Below are 21,435 nucleotides of genomic sequence, written 5' to 3'. Positions count from 1 at the left end.
ATGAGGGCTTTTACCTTGTCTTATATCTTGTTTTGTCCTGTCAGGAAGTCATGTCTTGGATGTCTGCTCTTATCTCAAGAGGAAATAGACAGAATGTAGGTTTAGAGGAATGGGAAGGAAAGGGATATTTGGGAGGACTGGAGTAAATGAAACTGGTCAGGATGTATTGTATGAGAGAATTTATTTTCAAAAAACAATAATAAAATATTCAAAACTACCTTAGAAATAAAACAAAACCTTTAGATTTTGAAATGACTTGGTTTCAGGTAAATTTCTATCATCTTTCTGATATGACTTAATATAGCAATAAAGTATAAAATAAGCAATCAGATGTTAAGAAAGTTTTGTAATTAGCATGACATTATATAATTCAAAATGGAAGTAAAAAAAGTGCTGTACATTGATCTGATGTCAGGAAAATGCATAAAATGGCAAATATATACTTGAAAATATTATTCCAAATATAAAAGATTATGATTAAAATAATTACAGAAATTAAGGGACATAAAAGCTATAAATAAAAGTTAACTACATAAATTATGATGTTCCTTTGAAACAAAATTCAAAAGAGATTCCAGAATCCTCAGAGGAGTTTTGAAACTAGAATTCCAATGGCATGATACAGCTCTCAGATACACTCAGTCTCTGAATAGACTGAGCTAAATTGGTTTCCCTGGGGAGTTCCCTTCTCTTCATAAAGTATATTTCCGGAAACTGGACTCCTGGGCTTCCTGCCACTGTGGGAGGAGGCAGCACTTAGTCCTTCTTGATCAGGGAGCCCAGGTCTTGGATCTGTGTTGTGTCTTCCACTAAAATGTCTTACAGAAGGTGAGTTGGCCCCACACAGTAGATGAAGAGTACTTACTGGAGGGCATAAAAGGGAGTCCTAGTTACAGCTGCAACACAGCTAAAAGTGTCATCTCACTTTGTTCCAGCTTTCATTATTATAAGAAGGCTGTAGACAAGACAAGGAGAGTCTCCTCTGACAAGGGCCTAGGTGAGTGCCTGTGTCCAGAGCCCCAATCAATGTTAAGTCTTAGCGATCTCTTGGATATACTTATGATGGCTTTAATGGAGAACCTCCTACATATGACCTTGCAGCATGGGCTCTAATCTGTGTGTTAATACATGTTAATGGGACATATTCTGAAAAGCTGTTAGTGAATTTCATTTTGAGTGTAGTTTTTGTGATAAAGTGCCAATTTGAGCCAGTCTTATTTTGGTCAAATAGAGTCAAGACTTTCATACATGTTACTGGTTTCACAATGTAATTTAGGAGATTTATTCATTTTTCCCAAAAAGATTATTTTCTAAATAAGTGTCCATGAAGTATTCTTAAATGGTTGTTCTATTTGTTACCTAACTAAATAAACAATCAGTGCTTTGAATGATAATTTAAAGTACTGGCTCCTAATCTAACTGGCCATCTTTGCTTTCAACCTACATAGAATGATGTGGACTCAGTTCACACAGTGAATTTTTGTCTGTATGATTGGCATGATACATTTTTCTTGCAAATAGGATGTTAGAACTAGAACTATGCCCATGAATAACAATAATGAAAATGTATTCTCCCCTAGTGTGAACAAAGCCTTGGCATTAAGGCATTTTACTAAGCCTCCTGTATTCAGCCATGTTGATGATATTATTATGGTCACAGCCTTTACAGATAAAGAAAGAAAGACTTGGGAAATAATTTGTCCAAGGTCATTAATAAGTGACAGAGTGAAGTTGTAAATGTATGTTCGTCTAGACCCAAACAGTGTCATTCATCCTTGGTACAGTAAAGGAATTTATGTGGATATAGAGTCCATAAGTGGATAAGACAGAATGGATCAGAAAGATCTAGTGAGAGGACATCTGGAAGCATGAGATTTTCAAGTAAGTACATGCCTATAGCACTGTTGAGTTAGATGTATAGGGAAGGAGGAGTATGGGAGTGGTGTTGTTTTAATTTGTAAAGACAATATCAATCAAAGAGTAATGAACTCCAAGTACTGTAGAGGCATTTTGACTCTTAATCCTTGGATGTTAAAATTTAAAAATAATTAATGTATTATTGGTATGTGTTTTAGAGTTTAGATGTAGACTGTTATTTGATCTCATATATAGAATAGTATTGCTATAGACACCAAATATGTGTAATCCTAGAATCAGAGTCAGTATAATGTAGTATAATGAATAAGTTGATAGGGAAATTGCCCCTTAACGACAGCAAAATAAAAAAAAATGAAGGAGATAAATACCCAGCACAAATATGAACTATACCATAAATAAAAGGCACACTCAAAATCAAAACATAACAATTGTATAACATTTAGTCTTTTAGGATATTTATTTTATATTTTCATAATGTGACTAAGAAAAAAGGCAGTCTAGTTTTAGGATCTTTTTGTTTTATTACTTGAGTGAAAATAATTCCTATTCAAGTAAATATACAATCTTAAAATTCACTGCAAAGTATAAGACTTAGTTAAAGTAAATTGTATAGTGTTTGTTATAAAAGGTTGACATTTATACTTATCATGATGAGATCTACACTTTAAACCAATTTTCCTTGGAGAATTTTAAACACACAATAATATTATCTTGAGTTTTAACAATGACAGATAGTTAGATAGATAGATAGATAGATAGATAGATAGATAGATAGATAGATGGATAGATAGATGGATGGATGGATGAATAGATAGACAGACAGACAGATAGACAGACAGATACCCTTAAACAAAAAGGGAATGTTGTTCTCAACAATATGGATGTTTTTTAAGGCCATTATGTTAAGGCACAGAAAGATAATCACCACATAATCTACTTTTGAGTTGGAGTGTAACAGATGAACTCATAGAAACAGAGAAGCACGTGAAAAAAAATCATAAACCCATACTTTTGTCCTGTCTTGAATTTGACTTATTTTAGATGAAATTTACAAATGTATAAATGCACACATATTCATACATTTTTGACAGGTACTTATACTGACATATTTTATGCTACTGTAAAGTAATATTTTTTTTATTAACTTAAATCTAGCACCTGTGTCCATTAGAAGTCTACCCCTGACTCCTCTTAACCGTTGACAGCTCATCTGATACAACACAGTTTCATTTTCCTTTGTAAAAAATTCATACATATTGTGCAATATGTGGCATGTTAAGTAAATTTTGTAATTAAAGGTATATTAACTGAGTATAATGACTCAATATTTATTTATGCATTTGAGTTAATAACTAATCCATACTAATTGCCAAATAGGTTCTCTTTATATAAATTATTCCCTTATTAGCAGGTGTTTTGAGTTATTTCCACATTGGAAAAGTCGTGAACAAAGGTGGTATGAATATTGTCTTATTCTTTAGATGTATATGTCTCTTCTGTCTTGAGCCATGATTTTCGAATTTAATTTCTTTGTGAAATAATGGATATAAAACACTACTAAACTTACAAGGTACCATAAATCTCAGCTTCAACTTTGCTCTTTCCATTTTCCTGAGTCTATCAGAGAGCCCACTGCTCTATCATCCCAAATCTAGCTGCTCTGCTTTTCAATTTTGGATATCGTGTCATTATGTGTTTATGTTATTATCAATTACAGATACCTGGTGATTTGGATAATTTCAATAATTTATATATTTTTCCTTGTAAAATGTCAATTTAACTCTTCTTATTTCTCCCCATTACCTTTAAAAATTATTTGAAGACATATTTATATGCTCTAAACAAAAATTCTTTTTTAAAATTGAGCAGTGGAACTAGGGATTGTGCACATTTCTTCCAGTTCACATTTTCACTAGCAAACTTACAGATTTGGCAAGATAAAATAGATTAATTTCACAGTTATTGCCTCTTCTGTCTTAAAAAATAATAGTTTCTATTAGATAGTAAAATGTATTTCCTTGTGTTGTATTTAAAAATATTAGTATTTTAAAAGATTTGTTTGTTTTTGTTATTTTTAAAAGGCTATTCTAAATTAAAAATATTAAATATGTTCTAGAAATGTAAGAAAATAATAAAATTGATAATAGTGTAAAATTACACTTGAGGTAAATAAGTAAAACAACTTAAAAATAAAAATAAATCAAGTTGTATGTAACCGTGTGTTTTTTTTCTGATATTTTCTAGGTTCCTTGTTAGCCCTTCATTTTTCAATTGTCATTTTTTTATTCTTTGATCTTCAATCCTGAAAATTTTTAATGCATATTGTTGTCAATGATACTTTTAAGGGTAAATTTAGAATGTATCTAATGTTATTACAAAATAAATTTCAATTCTATTGTGTTGGTTGGAACTGTTTTAAACTATTGACCATCTGGGCAAAATCTAAAGATAAGGGCCTCAGATGACAGATAAAATTCCAGTCTCTTACCATTGTAATGTCTCCTTTTCTTTTGTATAGTATTTGGATGTTCTTCTGTAACATGACTGAACCCAGGTAGTTTGAAAGTGTTATAAATGAAATAACTATTTAAAAGTATTCTCCACGAATAGCATTTTGTATAGATGAGAAGTTTGAAAAAGAATGAACTAAGGGGAATTGTTAATCATAACCTTGCTGTTGTTAGGAAAGAGTTTCTTTTTTTTTTAATTCGATATTTTATTCATTTACATTTCAGATGTTATCCCCTTCCCCCATGCCCCCTCACTAATCTCCTATCCCATCCCTCCTCCTCCTTTTCTAATTCTCACATTCTTCATATAATGTTAAATGGAATTACTGATTATTTGAATATCTCTTATAGTTAATTGCTGTTTCATTTTCTCTAATTATGCTTTTAAGTATTTATTTGATAGGTCACCATACAGACTAATCAATAACTTTCATATATTTTCTTATCTTTTCCCAGAAATAATGAAGAAATATTGTAATTAGTCTCCCAAGAGTCCGAGAAGGATGTCCTCTATGAATGACACTGCTTCACACCCCTCTCTCTACTATCTACTGGGCATTCCTGGGCTGGAAACTTTCCATGTCTGGATAGCATTCCCTTTCTTTGTTGTTTACCTGATAGCACTTGTGGGGAATTTCACAATCCTCTGTGTGATCAAGAATGAGCAGAGTCTTCACCAGCCCATGTTCTACTTCCTGGCCCTCCTCTCTTTCATTGATCTTGGCCTCTCTACTTCCACCATTCCCAAGATGCTGGGTATCTTCTGGTTCAACCTTAGGGAGATAAGCTTTGAAGGCTGCCTCATCCAAATGTTCTTCATCCACACTTACACAGGCATGGAATCTGTTGTACTCCTGGCCATGGCAATTGACCGTTTTGTTGCCATCTGTTACCCACTTAGGTATACCTCTATTCTCACCAACAAGGTGGTAGCTGTCATGGCATCTGTTGTAATAGGGAGACCTGTCCTTCTTGTCATTCCTTTTTGTCCTCTCCTAAAACGCCTACCCTTCTGTGGACACTACATTATTCCTCATACCTACTGTGAACATATGGGGATAGCTCGTCTAGCCTGCGCCAGCATAAGGATAAACATCATCTATGGCTTATTCACCATTGCTGCTCTGATATTTGATTTAATTCTCATTGCTCTCTCCTATGCTTGGATCCTACAGGCTGTTTTCTGCCTTCCTTCCAGGGATGCCAGACACAAAGCCCTTAGCACATGTGGTTCCCATGTCTGTGTCATCTTAGCCTTTTATACACCAGCATTTTTCTCTTTTATGACTCATAGGTTTGGTAGAAATATTCCTCGTTACATTCACATCCTCTTGGCCAATCTCTATGTGGTTGTCCCTCCGTGTTTAAATCCAGTCATTTATGGAGTGAGGACAAAACAAATTAGGGAGGGAGTCATAAAAATATTTGTAAAGAAAGAGTAGATCAATTATCAGAGGTTAATAAATGCTGTCAGACTGTTCTTCAGCATTTGTATTTCTCAGTGTTCTCTAACAGACAACTCAATCAAGGGGCACTCCTGTGCTTCAGCCATTACCACAGACCCATCAGTCAATGATTCTTTTACAAGATATCTACTTTGACTTTAAAAGTTTCTTGCCTTTTTTCCTTTTTATTCTCACCCCAGTTTCTCCTCTTCTGACTCTTCCCAGTCTCCCTTCATCAGATCTCCTCCTCCTCTTCCATTTCCCTTTTATAAAAAAACAAAAAAGAAAGAAAGAAAGAAAGAAAGAAAGAAAGAAAGAAAGAAAGAAAGAAAGAAAGAAAGAAAGAGAAAGCAAGCAGGTCTCTCAGGGATAACAACTAAACATGGCATAATAATTTATAATTAGAGTAGGCAGGAACTCTCATATCAAGCCTCGAGCAAGGCAACCCAGGAGGTAGAAAAGGGTCTCAAGAGCAAGCAAAAGAGTCAAAGACATCTCCCATGCCCACTGTTAGGAGTGTCACAAGAATACCAAGCTAACAATCATAACATATATGCAGAGGACCTAGATAAGACTCATACAGGGTCTGTGATTGTCACTTCAGGCTTATGGTCCCCTATGAGCCCTGCTTAGTTGATTCTGTGGCTATTTTCTCATGTCGTCCTTGACCTCTCTAGCTCCTGCAATCCTTCCCTTGTGTCTTTGGGCTGTCCAGCCTCTGGTTTCTGGTCATCTAGGCAGGGTTATGCATGACTCCGTCTCATGACATAGGCCTCAACCTTTGTTTTTTAGTGAGAGCTAGAAAACATAGAGGAATGAAATCAAGAAAAGGTAGGAAAGCATTTTCTAATATGTAGAAAATTATGTTTACTATGTCAGTAGCAGAAACTGTATAGGACTATAAAAAGAAAAATTTTGATGCCACACATATCTTAAAAAAATGACCCATGAGTCAATATTTTTGAGCCATATACTTTAAGTACCCATTTCTCTTCCAGTATTACTATTATTTATCTGATTCTCTTTAATTGTACATAGTTATTGAAGCCTTTAAGATTTTTAATCCTTATATCTATCTTTGATTCCATCCAATTTCTGCTTTAGATGTTACTATAATATTAAAATTAGAAACAAGTTTCATATGAAAATAAAACAAGACAGTAAAGCCTTTCATAAACTCATCTTTTAAAATGATTAAGTTTATGAATTTGAAGTTAACATGCCCTTATATTTTAAGTAGTATTTATCTCACAAATGCAAGCAAATGTTTTTGAATTTTAAATTAAACCAATTTATTTTGGTGTATAACCAAAAAAATTATCAAAAGGCCATTTTAGTAAATGTTTGAAAATCATAAGGCCCAGTCTGATTACCAGTTTCTCATTTAAAAACTTCAGAGAACAGGAAGGAGATGGGCAAACTACTTCAACTGGATGAGGAGCACATGAGAATCAGCGTTCTTCACATTTCCTTTGGGAACAAACTTGTGGAATTATCATCTTATTTTAATTTCAGAATTTTTAATAATATTATGAAATATTCCTTGATTTTCTTTCCTTCCTGTTTCACTTATAACTTCAATACAATGTTGACTAAGAATTCATTGCAAATAAAGTGCATTGTTTATCTTTTCCCTCTAAATACAACCTAATTTTTTCAGTGACGATTTCATGTATTTTTAAGTATTTCTTAATTGGAGTAAATCATGATATCTGTCATGTGGGTTCAGATATCTGAGTAGTAGATGCACAGACTTGTGTTCCTACATACTCAGGAAACTGAGGCAGGGAAAAACACAAATTCAAGTCCTTCTTGCATTCCAGAGAGAGTTCAAGTCAGCTTGGGCTCCTTAGACCATGACTCACAAATATACATATGTATGTACATGTAAATGTATATATTGATTGATAGTGATATATATATGTATATACATGCATGTATGTAAACCTTATGCATGCTTGTTGGATAACCTAGAACTGAGGTTAAAGATGGTTGAGACACCATATGGGTGCTGGAAATTGAATCCAGGTGCTGTGTAAGAGCAACTAGTGCTCTTAACCACATAGCCATCTCTCCAGCTTCTATCTTTTAAAATTTACACATCACCTTTCTTACAGTGTTTCCCATAATTAATAGCAAATGATTCTTGTGGATAGCCCCAGCCTTGTATTTTGATGCTAGTTCCACTTTCCTGGGAGGGGCTACAGAGGAGGAGTGAGTCTGTACACAGGTGACTTCTTGTGAACCTTCTGTCCAATTAAATTTGTAAAATAAAGGCTAGAGCCAAGTGATTGGGCAGTAGAAGGGGAGGTGGAGAAAAAGGCTAAGGGGAGGAGAGAGGAAGAGGAAGTCGAAAGAAGAGGAAGTCGAAGGAGGAGGATGTCAACGGAGGATCAGGAGGAGGAGAAGCACTTGGCCTGGAAAAATCGAAAGTTATAAGGGATCTCATAGCTGGGGAATAGAGTAGTGTGATGGTAAATCTGCCCAGTCTAGGCATGCAGTTTATATCCATAGTTATTGAGTTGTGTTTTCCTTGACTGGTCTTATTTGGGTTGGAGATTTACCACAACAAATGATGACTGAGCAGACCCTTTATTAATATGCCAAATATTTTAATGTTTGTTTATTATGTATAGAAGGAATAATATTTTGAGGAAAACTTTGTCTGTTTTCATTAATCGATTCATTTACTTTATATTTGACCATGGTTTCCCCTTCTCCTCTTTTCTCAGTTCTTCCCCTCCACCTTCCCTCCCCATCCACTTCTCCTCCCTTTCTCTTCAGAAAAGAGGAGGCCTAGACGAAATAGTATTTAAATTATGTCTGTCTCTCTGTGTGTGTGTGTGTGTGTGTATGCACGTGCATATTCACATGCACAGCACCATAAGTTATAATTAGAGTATCAAATAAATATATTAAATACACAAAGGTCATACCAATTGTTTGTAAATGCAGTACTTCTATTTTAAATTCAAGTAACACTAAACTTTGTTTTAAGATCCAAATGAAATCTAAGACAAAATATATTGTTGGCAAAGCTCAATGAAGTGCAAACTATTACAGATTCATGGCAGAGAGAGAATGAGATAGAATAGGAAATAAGGACTTTCTGGGTGCTAGGAACTTTCAACATCATATTTTGAGTGATGGTCCCTAGTAGGGTACAAATCTTATATTAGATCAAGCTTGTTACACTCACATGAGCATTTTGGTTAGTATTACTGTAGTACTATTGTATAAGAGCTGTTGTGAAGTTAACACATTTATCTTACTACAGAATTGCACTCTTGTTTGTCATGACTAAATACCAAAAAAAAAAAAATAGAATTATTGGGAAATAATGTAGATATCATTAATTTGTTTGGAACTTATCAGTAGATAGAAAAATAAAAACATTTTAATTGTCTGCTAATTATTGGCATAATTGCATAAGTGCATAATCATTAATCATATATGGCGCTTTCTACCTTGGGACTTAGTAAGATCCCTAATGAAACCATATATATGTGTCACTTAGAAATAAACAATATTAAGTAAAAAGGGAACTATGTGCAAAGAATTAAAATAAAGCTATTTCAAGGACATTGAGTGTCCTGGAGAAAGATGCCTAGATTCAGGCACAGTGGCTAACATTGACTACTCAAGCACCTGAAAGGAGGAAAGAGAAGGACCATGAGTCTAGGGTTGTTAATTAGAGCCACCCTGGATAACTTGAGACTGTGTCTCAGGAAACCAACCAACTCACCAGATGACCCAACAGAAAAAAAGGTGTATTGATTATAATATGCTTCATTTGATTTTAACCTAACAGTTGATAGAGGTAGCTCATTTATCTCTGAGTGTGAGTTGACAAAAAAATCAGTTTAGGCTCTTCCTTTGGATAACATTGTATTTTCAGTATCATGTATTATGCTCTGTGTGGTTGAAAGGATTTAAAAATAGCCACAGTAAGAGCAGGGCAAAACAATAGCATAATAAAAATCTGGTGACCTTAAAAAATGGAATGACAAATTTTCTGATGTTCTAATAGTGGGAACTTCGGAAAAAAAACCTGAAGAATTAGATTTTAATCATATTTAAAAGTAAAATTATGGGATGTGGTTTATTCTAGTAGTTTAATTCTTTCTCAGCATTTACAAGGATTTGATTACCCATGTATAACCCATGAATTCACACACACACAGAGACACACACAGACACACACACACACACACACACACACACATACTATGAAAATCACTGGAAAATGTTGCTGAACAGAATTGGCATTCATTAAGTAGTTGATTGCAGTTGATGGTAGGCAGCACTTGTACATTTATAAAATCAGTTGCTACACATCTGCTTTAGCTCAAAGTCTTGGCAGATGGCATAGGGTAGAAAAAATATTGAGCTCTCATAGCTATTCATTAAGAAATCTCTATTGCTCGTGTTTACTTGACCTTGCTATTGCAGTGGTCAGAATCCCCATGCTATGATGCAGGAGTATAGAGGTGAACTGAAAGTGTATGTCTCGATGGTAATCTGCTTAAGGTGATGAAGGTATGATTTATGAGGATGACAACCCTCTTGGGGAGTTATGTATAAAAGGATTTTCTTGGCTCATGCTGCAGTGGAAGGTGCTGTGGGTCTTTTAGCAACATCTAAATGTGTTGAAACTTTGTGGGAATACAACCAGCCTAAGGCAGCCAGGCTTCAGCCTTACCAGGTATGTCTTTCTCTACAGATTTTCAAGTGGGAATGACAGGTGTTCATTTTAGTAGAAATATGATAAAATGTTTTAAGACTACTTGATTCAATTGCTTTTCCTGTTTGCTTTTATTTTTTTCATAAAACAAGCGTATTTTAAATTTATTGGATTCATGTGTCTTTGGTTTGTAAAAATTTTTGAGTATATGATATGATTATTTAATTTCTCCCTTCCATTTCTTTCCTCTAAGCCTACTTGTGTACTCCCCCACATTTTCCCTTTTAAATTGATAAAATTAACAGTAAACAGACTAAGGAGATTGATTTTGAGTATTTAGGAGTAATGCATTTTTTGATTATGTTTTTATGGATAATTACAAAATATATTATTTTACTTGTAGACTTCAAAATAGCTAGACCTAAACCAGCTTTCTGGTTTGTACTCAATTGCAATGACCTCTACAACTGTATAATATTTTTAAAATGAAAAAGGAGTATTTCAGGATAACCTGTTAATTGTCTCTGAAGAAGCTTGACCATAGTCCACTCACTAGTGTTGTTACTGAGTAAAAATAATCAGGAGCTCAGTGTTCTTCCATCTCTTGTTTAGGAAAGGATTTGTGCTTCATATTATTTTCACTGTCCCATAAATGCTCACAATGTAAAAGTGAAGTCTATGCCTAAATGATAGAGTCCACATAAATGTCATGCAGGGAAGAAAAGGGAGAGTAATCCACTGACATTTCATATTTTTCTCTTATGAGGATCTGATATGAGCAGATGAAAATAAATCATCTATGGTAGATATTGGGGTCAGTGTTTATATATGAGATATCTGAAGAAAAATTCTAAATATTTTTAAATAGACAGATTTAAAACCATGATTAAAAGGAGGAAAAGGATTTGCTAAATAATTGGATTCCTCTCACAAAAAAAATGAATATGCATTATATTCAAAGATTTTTCAAGAAAACTTTCTTTTTACATAAATTACTTGTTTTGAGGCCATATTTTTATTCTTTTTTCCACTTGAGTCAAACAAATATAATTCTAAAATTATCACAAAAATTTCCCATTAAAACTTTAGAATCAGCAAAATGTTTTCATAATGTTCATGTACATTTAGAACAGTTTCATCATAATCTGCTGTGTTCTAATAAACATGCTCTAGTCGTTAAAAGAATGATGTAAATAAGCAGCTTGAACAGCTTACAATATGATAAAAATAATTGAAGTCAAAGCTTCTCATGCTTCCACAGAAGACAGGCACATGTTTTGTGACTTCTGTCAAAAAAGCAAAAACAAAAACAAAACAAAACAAAACCTTCTGCCAGCTAGAAGGCTGTGGAAGCTCTGAGGTCAACAGGAATGTCTTGGGTCCACACACCTGATATACCTGAGAGCTAACCCAAGGGCTGAATGTAGCTGGGCAAGAAGGAACGACTGGTTCCCCAAGCATACAAAACACCAGAGCCTCAGAAGTCCACAGCAGCTCTAAGTTCCTGCTTCCAGTTTCTACAGAAAAACTTGCAGGTGAGAAATAATGCTTATCTCCCCCAAGGGAAACATCATAAAACAGAATAAAAATATCTACGATCTTGCAAGTGTTGTACACACTGACCTGAGTTTTGTGCTTTCTGCTTTCTTTTAGAGAGCTGTGGGCTACAGTACCTGCACTCAGACCTGAGACTAGTTTCTTCAAAACCAAATTCCACACTAACCCCCCAAGCACTTTACTGGTGTGAACCACCTAAAGTCTGTGCTGGTGTGTACCTTTCATTAGGAAATGGGGAAATTTCAAAAATATCCAGATATTCTAGACAGTCAAAACTATAACATACATGTAACAATTCATGTTTTATACACACATCTCTGATCATGGGTGATCCATATTTAGGTTCTTAAAAAAATTAAGCATTTTTGCAGTAGAGAATTAGATATCAGCCATAGCTGGAGGAGCTACCTGGGGAATCTTCCTGAGGTTTAGCAGAACTGCCACTTTTAAAACAGGTACAACGTGCTCAGACACAGTGCTTCCATCCTGCACAACTTATCTTAAAGATTCTCAAGTAGACTTCCTCTTGTCTACAATAGGTAATCTAACATAATATTGGGGAAAAGTAAAATCATCCACAGCCAATTCACCAAATGCCACTGAAATACCCTACCCAATGGGCTCTCAAAGTCTACATGTAGATACTGTGAATTTGAATTGATTGACAAAAAAAAAAAAAACAAAACTGGTCTTTTTTCTCGATGAGGCCTGATTTTATTTTATTTTATTTTTTTACTTTCATTGAAACTGGGTCAATAAAACATGTTTGATTCACTTTCTAATGTTCTCCCGAAGAAGAATAAAAATCTGGTCCATTAAAGGGACATTGTATTTTACCATTCTCTTATAATCACAACCACTACTTAGAGAAGCCACAAACTGTTCAGTATGTTGATATGAAGACTAATTTTGAGATGATTAAAAATCTGTCCAAAATTCCCCTTGGGAATAGATAGTAGTTAACAGAATAATATTGTACTAGGGGCAGATTAACTCATAAATAATGCTCTCATGGGGTCATGAGTCAGATAACTGGAGGTTTCTTCTAAGAATTCAAACTCAAAATAATTTCTCAGTTTGCTGAACATGGGTTGGTTTCTAGAACAAAGGAAATATAGTTAATGGGAACTTTCAAGAAAACAAGTGAGATGGTCAGAACTAGGTCAAACAGTGCTCTCTCATTGGTTTATTTGCATGTACAAAAAAGGTCTGAAATCCTGACAATTGAAATTTTGCCTCTTTCACAGCATTATAGAAGGCTTCAAGTGAGCATCTCCCTCTGGTACCATGGCAAGCATATAGACCTTTCATGACAAACTGAACAAAGAGCTACTGGACAATCTGATCATTGTTAAAAGTACACTGAGGTTGAATACTACTCTGAATGAGAATGAGCTCAAATAAAGACACATATTTTCATCTTCCTCAACCATTCATTTTTTCAAGTGTCATGCTCAGGGGCAAGAAGACAGAATGCTGAGGTCCATGAACCCAAACAACATAACATATCTGAACCCTGGAACTGTAATATTGATTGGAATTCCTGGACTAGAGCATGTGCAATTTTGGATTGGATTTCCATTCTTTACAGTGTGTCTGGTGGCTCTTTTGGGAAATATTGTTTTATTAATCATCATCCCAGCTGAGCGTAGCTTACATCAGCCCATGTACATCTTCCTGGCTGTGCTGGCAGCTACAGACATAGGACTTTGTGTAGCCATTGCCCCCAAAATGTTGGCCATATTTTGGTTCAGGGCATATTCAATGGCCTTTGATGCCTGCCTAGCCCAACTGTTCTTCATCCATACTTTGCAGTGCATGGAGTCTGGCATTCTATTGGCAATGGCTTTTGATCGCTACATTGCTATCTGTGATCCTCTGAGACACACATCTATCCTTACACCTTCAATTCTAGGCCGGATGATAGTGGTGGTGGTAATTCGAGCAGTAGTACTAGTAGGCCTGTTACCTCTTCTAATAAAAAGACTGCACCATTTTCGGTCCATTCAAATTGCCCATTCTTACTGTGAACACATGGCTGTGGTGAAGCTTGCAGCAGATGATGTGCAGGTCAATAAGATATGTGGTCTCTTCGTGGGGTTTAGCATACTGGGATTTGACATGATTTTTATACTCATATCTTATGCCCTGATTTTCCAGGCTGTTTTTCATCTCCAACAAAAGGAGGCACGGCTCAAAGCCTTTAACACCTGCACAGCTCATATTTTTGTTTTCCTAGAGTTTTATATTCTTGCCTTTTTTTCCTTTTTTAGCCACCGTTTTGGTCACGTTGTTCCCTCCACTCACATTCTTCTGTCAACTATCTATCTCCTCTTGCCTCCTGCTCTCAACCCTATTGTTTATGGAGTGAAAAACATGGTCATTCGAAAAAGGGTCGCACAGATCTTTCTTCTGAATCATGGATATCAGTAGTGATCTGCCAGACACTTACTGCCTTACACAAAAAGCAGTAAGTTCCTTGTAGAAATGGCAAAGGCTTGTGCTCTATGCTCGTTATAGGGTTTCAGCTCCTCTTCATGGGACACGAAGGGATTCAATTCCACAATTATAGATACACTGAAATAAAAATTATACAGACTAAGACTGATATCATGTCTCTATCTCTGTTATATTTGATTTCTAGTATATATCTCATATCTTCCTGTGTTTGAATAAATTTATTTTGTAGTACATGTAGCTTTTTTTTTAAAAAGAATTAGTTATTTACTTATTGCTCTAACTCATATTAGGTATGATAATTTCATACATGGGTTCATTTTACTTATTGCTTATCTTGTATCATTCTTATTGTGTATTTTCCTTGTGTAATTTAAGAAAATAATAAGTAAATTAAAATGTAATGAAATCAGACTTCAATGTGATAACTATGCTAATAATAACTTACTGAGGTTTTTTATTCTAAATAATTTCTTATATACTTCTAATTCATTCATTGGCATCAGGCAGTAAGTACTTTTTGCACTTTGTTCCAGTATAACCTTGATACTATGTGGCTTCGTAGCTAGCATATTTATTATTTATTGGATTTTGTGGTTGTGTACCTCAGTTTGTATGTGAATATGTGTGTGTAAATCATTTGTTTAAACTTAAGGGAATTGAGAGATGTATCAGTGATTATGAGCACTTGTTACTCTTGCAAGATTCCTGAGTTTGGTTTCTATCTTACAAACCATGGTTCACAATCACCTGTAACTTCAGGTTCAGGGAGTCTGACACTTTCTTCTCATCTCTGTAGGCAGGATGCATATACTTGTTTAAAATTTATATATGAAGAAAAGATGCTCGTATTCTTAAAATAAATTAAAAATAAATAGATAATTAAAAGTAAATGAATTGAATTTCAATAAAGCAACTAATAGATAAAAATTTAGAGAAACCAAAACATCTCTCCAGCTCAAAATAAGCCACTGATATGAAGAAATGAAATTATAAACTGTATTCTACATATATTATATGACAATAAACATTTGGAATAAATATGTGACAAAAATAAAAATGAGTAACATATATTTTATACTTGCAAGGACACCAGGAGAACATAGCTCACAGAATCAACTAAGCAGGGTTCCCATGGGCTCACTGAGCCTGAAGTGACAGCCTGCATTAGTCTGTACTAGTTCCCTATACTTCATGCTTTTGTAGCTTTGTGTCTATGTGTGACTCCTAACAGTGGAAGTGAGGGTGTCACTGACTCTTTTGTCTGCTCTTGAGATTCTTTTTCTCTTACTGAGTTACCTTGCTGCCCCATGAATGGAGGTTTGTGCCTATCCTTATTGTATCTTGTTGTGCCCTGTTTGTTTGATGTCCCTGAGAAGCCAGCTCTTTTCTGAAGGAAAACAGAAGAGAACTGGATCTGGAGAAGATGAAAAGTGTGAAGGGAGCTGGAAAGAGTGATGGGAGGGAAAACTGTGGTCAGGAGGCATTGTATGAGAGAAGAATGGATTTTTTAAAAAGATGAAAAATTTCAGTACTTAAAGAAAATTTGTTTACTTCTCTACAAACAGAATTTATTTTGTGTGTATCTTGAGCCTTCACTAATGATTGTGATGCTGGATAAATATCAGAATGTTGAAATATTGAACACAAATCCATCAGTGATGATCCCCCAGGGTTGAGAGCATCAGGAAATAAGAATAAGTCACATTCTGTAAATTTCTGAGAAAATACATTGTGAAATGTTTGTTCAAATGGTATAGCATCAGCATGATGGTATTTCCTGGGAACTTGACAGATAAAGGTAGATTTTAATTTTTTTGTAGCCAGTGTGTCACTGGTATCATAGGACAAATGAATGACTTCTTAATCTCAGCATTTTCCATATCTGCCAATTATTCATGCTGAATGATGATGGTTAATGACTTCTGGAACTCTCTACCTTGGGAATTAGTAAGATCCCTAGTGAACCTGTGTGTGTGTGTGTGTGTGTGTGTGTCACTTAGTGACAAACCATATTAAGGAGGGAACTGTGTGCTAAGTATTCATATAAAGTTATTACAAGGACTGTTAGACTAATGAAGAAAGATGCACTAGATTCAGGCATGGCGACTGACCTTGAATGCTCTAGCACTTGAAAGGAGAAAGGACAAGGATCATGAAGTCAAGATCTTTTCAGTTACATGGCAAATTAGAAGCCACCTTGGATAACTTGAGACTGTGTCAAGAAACCAGCCAACTCACCAGATGACCCAACAGAAAAGAAGATGTATTGGTAATAATAGGCTTTATTTGAATCTGTCTAACAGTTCAGAGAATTGGCTCATTTGCCTCTAAGTGTGCATTTATAAGTGAAAGCGGAAAAAAAGACATTTTAGACTCTTTTAAGGATAACATGGTGAACTTGTATTTGGGGTTATCATGTATTATCCTGTGTGTGGTTAAAAGATAAAAAATAGCCATTGTAAGAGCAGAGGCACATAAAAACAAACAAACAAACCAAAAAGCAAAACCTGGTATCCTAAAAATATGCGATGACAAGTTTTCTGATGTTTCAATAGTGGGAACTTTGAATGACATATTCCAACATATTCCTGAAGTAGATTTTCAGTGTATTTAAAAGTAAAACAATGGACTATGGTTTCATCTAGTAATTTAATTCTTTCTTGGTATTTTCAAGGATTTGTTTACCTTTGTATAACACAAATTCACACAAACACATATATAGGAGTGGAAATCACAAAATCGACATTCATTGAATAGTTGACTGCAGTTGATAGGCACTTGTTCATTCACAAGAATAATTGTTACTCATCTACTTTAGCTCAAGGACTTGGCAGGTGACACAGGTTGCAAAAGATTCTTAGCCTTGATAGGTACATATTAAGAAATCTCTGAAGCTCATGTTTACTTGACCTTGCTATTGCACTTGTCAGAATCCCCATCCTATGATGCAAGAGTATATAGTTCCTATCTTTATACTAATGAAAATACTTTAAGTTTAAAATATAAGTGAGGTTGAAAGTGTGTGTCCTGATGCTTAAGGTAAATGAAGGTATGATACATAAGGATGACAACCCTCTTGGGAAGTTAGATTAAAAAGGATCTTCTTAGCTCATGCTGTAGTGGGAAGTGCAGTGGCTATTCTAGCAACATCTAAATGTGTTGATACTTTCTGTGAATATACCCAGCCTAAGTCAGTCAAGGCTTCAGCCTTACCAGGTATGTTTTTCTCTCTCTACAGATTTTCAAGTGGGAATGATGGGAGTTTATTTTTGTAAAGATGTAATAAAAGCTTTATGAGTACTCTATTCAGTTGCTTTTCCTGGTTTATTTGCTTTTATAATTTTTTTTCAAAAAAACAAGAATAACTTGATTTCATGAACCTTTAATTCTTTTATTTTTTAAATTATGATGTAATTACATAATGTCTCCCTTCCCTTTCCTTCCTATAAACCCAGCCATACATACTTCCATATTTTCCCTTTTAATTTGATAAAACTAACAGTATACAGACTAAGGATATTACATTTATACAGTTAGGAATAGTACACTTTCAGTATGTTTTTAAGGATAATTATATAATACTCTATTTTACTTATAGTTTCCAATTAGTTTATGTCATAAACCAGTTTTCTTGTCTATACTCAATTGCAATGAACTCTATAACTCTATAATTTTTTTAAATGAAAAAGGAATATTTCAGGATAACCTGCTAATTATCTTTGAGAAAGCTTGACATGTGTTTGACTAATGAAGGAAATATGATAAAGACAGAGTAAGAATGTGCTTTTGAGGTTCAGGGTCTGATCTTTCTGCCTAGGAAATGCTTCTCTCAGGGCAAAGACCATCCCAGCTTCCATTTCTCTTCCTACCTCTTTGGAATACCATTAGTTATCACTCTGTTTTCTTTCAGTAGACATTGATTGCATGTTTGTTACTCTGTTATTTCAGAGTTCTAAGGTTCATCAAGTTGAGAATCTATTCTCTCTTGTAGGAATAGAGTTTTAGGAAACCAAGGTACATGCTAACCCTCCATCAAGTTTCTACATGGTTCTAAAACCCTCAAAAAATAGTAAGAATTACTTGATTTAAGAAATTTGAACTTTCAGATATAGTGAATGGAAATCAATCAATCAATCAAACAAACAAACAAACAAACAAACAAATAGCTAACTTGGGTAGCAAACTAGTTAGATATTCCTTGTCATTTCCACCATAACACATGACAGCTGCTCTTGAAAGTGTCTGTGACAAACATCTTTTTGTCTCCTGCCCCTACTTCTACTCTTTTCTTCCTCTTCATCCTCGTTCTCCTCCTCTTCCTCCTCCTACCCCTCCTCCTCCTCCTCCTCCTCCTCCTCCTCCTCTTTTGTCTTGATTTTTCTTCCTCTCTATCATAAAGAAACTCTCATTTCCCTTTGGTTCTTCTTATTTTATTCTTTAGTATTCCAGTGACTGTTACAGTTTAGAATAACATGCTAGTTTTTTCATAGACTTTCATATATTTAGTGTGAGTTGTTCCAAGTACTGATTCATCAGAAGATTATTTAAATGTATGACAATTAGGGTTGATATCTTTAGTTAATCAGTGTTAAAACTGGAAAATAGAATTAATCAATTTTAAAAGTAGAAAAATGGACATCAGGTGCTGGTAGCCAGATCACAGTACTGATTAATATCAAGACTTTGTTAAAACATGTATTGAAAACATAATCTAATAAAGGTGCTTTCATACAGTGAGAGAAGTAGAATTTATTTCTGCCTTTATACTGTTAGGCAATTATCAAATGATCAAAGAGGCTTCAGTAATTTCTGGGACATGAAGTCATATGTGTCAAAATCAGTATGGAGTTCTTTCAGCATTTTTCCCACCATAATTTCCCCAATTATCAAATGAAAACAACAGAGGAAAAATGCTTTTCACGAACGTTAGTTTACAAAACAGATACTTATGACTGTTTGGACCATAGTCCATTCACTAGTGATACTGAGTAGAAAGAATCAGAAGCTCCAGATTATTTTCATTCATAAGGTAAAAATGAAGTCTATGCTTAAATGATAGAGTCCACTTAAGTGTCATGCAGGAAATAAGCAACACAGTTACCCAGTGAAATTTTATAATTTCTTCTCTTATGAGGACCCTTATGTGAATATATGAAAATAAATCCTATATGGAAGATATTGGGGTCAGTGTATATATATGAGAGGATTGAAGAAAAATTCTAAATGTTTTTTTTAAATACACTGATTAACAAAATCATGATAAAAGAGAGAAAAAGAATTTGCTAAATAATTAGATCTCCTCCCCACCAAAATAAATGTGCATTATATTCAAAGATTTTCAAGAAACATTTTATTTTAAATTATGTTTTGAGTCCATATTTTATGGTTTTATCCATTTGATTCAAATGTAATTATCAAATGTTCACAAAATTTTCCATAAAACTTTACAGCCAGAAAAATATTTTCCTAATATTCATATACATTAACATACAGTTTTATTATTTAGCTACTGTGTTCTAATAAATCTTCACTGATATCTAAAAACAATGCAGTAAAATATCAGTTTGCCCAGCATATCATATATAAAAGCTTTGAAGTAAAACTTATATTTTCACAGCAGCCAAGCACATTTTTATGGCCCCAGTGAGAAAACTTATGCCAGCTAGAAGCCTTCTGAAGCCCTGTGTGAACAGCAATGTCTTGGGCTCATTCAAATGACATCTCTTGGAGCTAACACAGAAGCTGAATGTAGCTTGGCAAAAAGGCACACCTTGTTCCTCAAGTACTCAAGACGAGAGAGCTTCAGAAATCCACAGCAGCTCTAAGTTTCTGCTTCCAGGTTCTTCTGAAGAAATATCAGGTGAGAAACACTGATCTACTTCTAGAGAGATGTCATAAGTCAGAATAAAAAATACCTTTGAACTTCTGATTGTTGTACACACAAACCTGAATCTTGTGATTCATGCTTTCCTTTAGAGAGCTTTGGGCTGCAGTACCTCCACTAGGATCTGAGACTAGATTATTCAGTACCAAAGTCCACACTAACACCCAAGCACTTTGCTGGAGTGAACCACCTAAGGTCTGTGTTGGTGGATAACTTTCATTGGGCAAAATGGAAAATTTCAATAATATTTATATATTTTGACAGTCAAATCTGTAACATATATGTGGCAATATATGTGTTATATATCAAGACTCTGATTATAGGTGATCCATATTTAGGTTTTTAAAAATTAGACATTTTACAGTAGAGAATTAGATATCAGCTCTAGTTGGAGGAACTGCCTGTGATATCTTCCTGAGGTTTAGAAGATACCTTCACTTTTAAAACAGGCAAGATTTGCTGAGAGTGCTTCCATCCTACATACTTTCCCGTACTAGATTCTTTTGGAGACTGCCTCTTGTCTATAACAGGTTGTCTAACCTAATATTGGGGAAAAGCAAAATCATCCACAGCCAATTCAGAAGATGCAACTGAAATTGCCAATGGTTACTCAAAGTCTACATACAGACACTGTGAGATTGAGTTGTTTCAAGAAAGAAACATGGTCTTTATTATCCGTAAGACCTGACTATTTTTCCACTTTTCTTAAAACTGGCTCAGTAAACATGTTTGATTCACTGTCCAATGTTCTACTGAAGAACAATAAAATTCTGATTCTTTAAAAGAACATTTTATTTTACCATTGCATTTTATCATCAAAACCTCCACAAACAAAAGCAATGTAACAGTTTAAAATCTTGAAATATAGATTAATTTTAAGATGATTAAAAATCCCTCCAAAATCTCCCTTGAAAACAGATAACAGTGAGCCCTTGTCTCTGCTACCATGACAAGCATCATAGAACTTTCATGACAAACTGAACAAAGAGCTACTGGAGATCCCAGTCTTTGCTAAAA

The 21,435-nt window shown here is 34.5% G+C and overlaps 2 protein-coding genes across 2 annotated transcripts; both read left to right on the top strand.

Moving 5' to 3' along the window:
- The first annotated feature begins 4,891 nt into the window (after nt 1-4,891).
- LOC114632781 (olfactory receptor 52E4-like) lies at nt 4,892-5,830 on the top strand. Its single transcript, XM_028781392.1, has one exon. It carries the CDS (start codon nt 4,892-4,894, stop codon nt 5,828-5,830), a length of 939 nt encoding a protein of 312 aa, XP_028637225.1.
- A 7,717-nt stretch (nt 5,831-13,547) lies between these two features.
- Nucleotides 13,548-14,507, top strand: LOC114632803 (olfactory receptor 52A1-like). Its single transcript, XM_028781410.1, has one exon. The coding sequence runs from the start codon at nt 13,548-13,550 to the stop codon at nt 14,505-14,507; it is 960 nt and encodes a 319-aa protein (XP_028637243.1).
- Nucleotides 14,508-21,435: the final 6,928 nt, after the last annotated feature.

The sequence above is a fragment of the Grammomys surdaster genome, unplaced genomic scaffold (genome assembly GCF_004785775.1).
Source record: "Grammomys surdaster isolate TR1022 unplaced genomic scaffold, NIH_TR_1.0 425, whole genome shotgun sequence".
Lineage (NCBI taxonomy): Eukaryota > Metazoa > Chordata > Mammalia > Rodentia > Muridae > Grammomys > Grammomys surdaster.
This window is presented reverse-complemented; position numbering and strand designations above follow the sequence as displayed.

What these genes read in the sequence shown, in the direction of transcription:
- LOC114632781 (XM_028781392.1), top strand. Translation starts at nt 4,892, where the DNA reads ATGTCCTCTATGAATGACACTGCTTCACACCCCTCTCTCTACTATCTA.
- LOC114632803 (XM_028781410.1), top strand. Translation starts at nt 13,548, where the DNA reads ATGCTGAGGTCCATGAACCCAAACAACATAACATATCTGAACCCTGGA.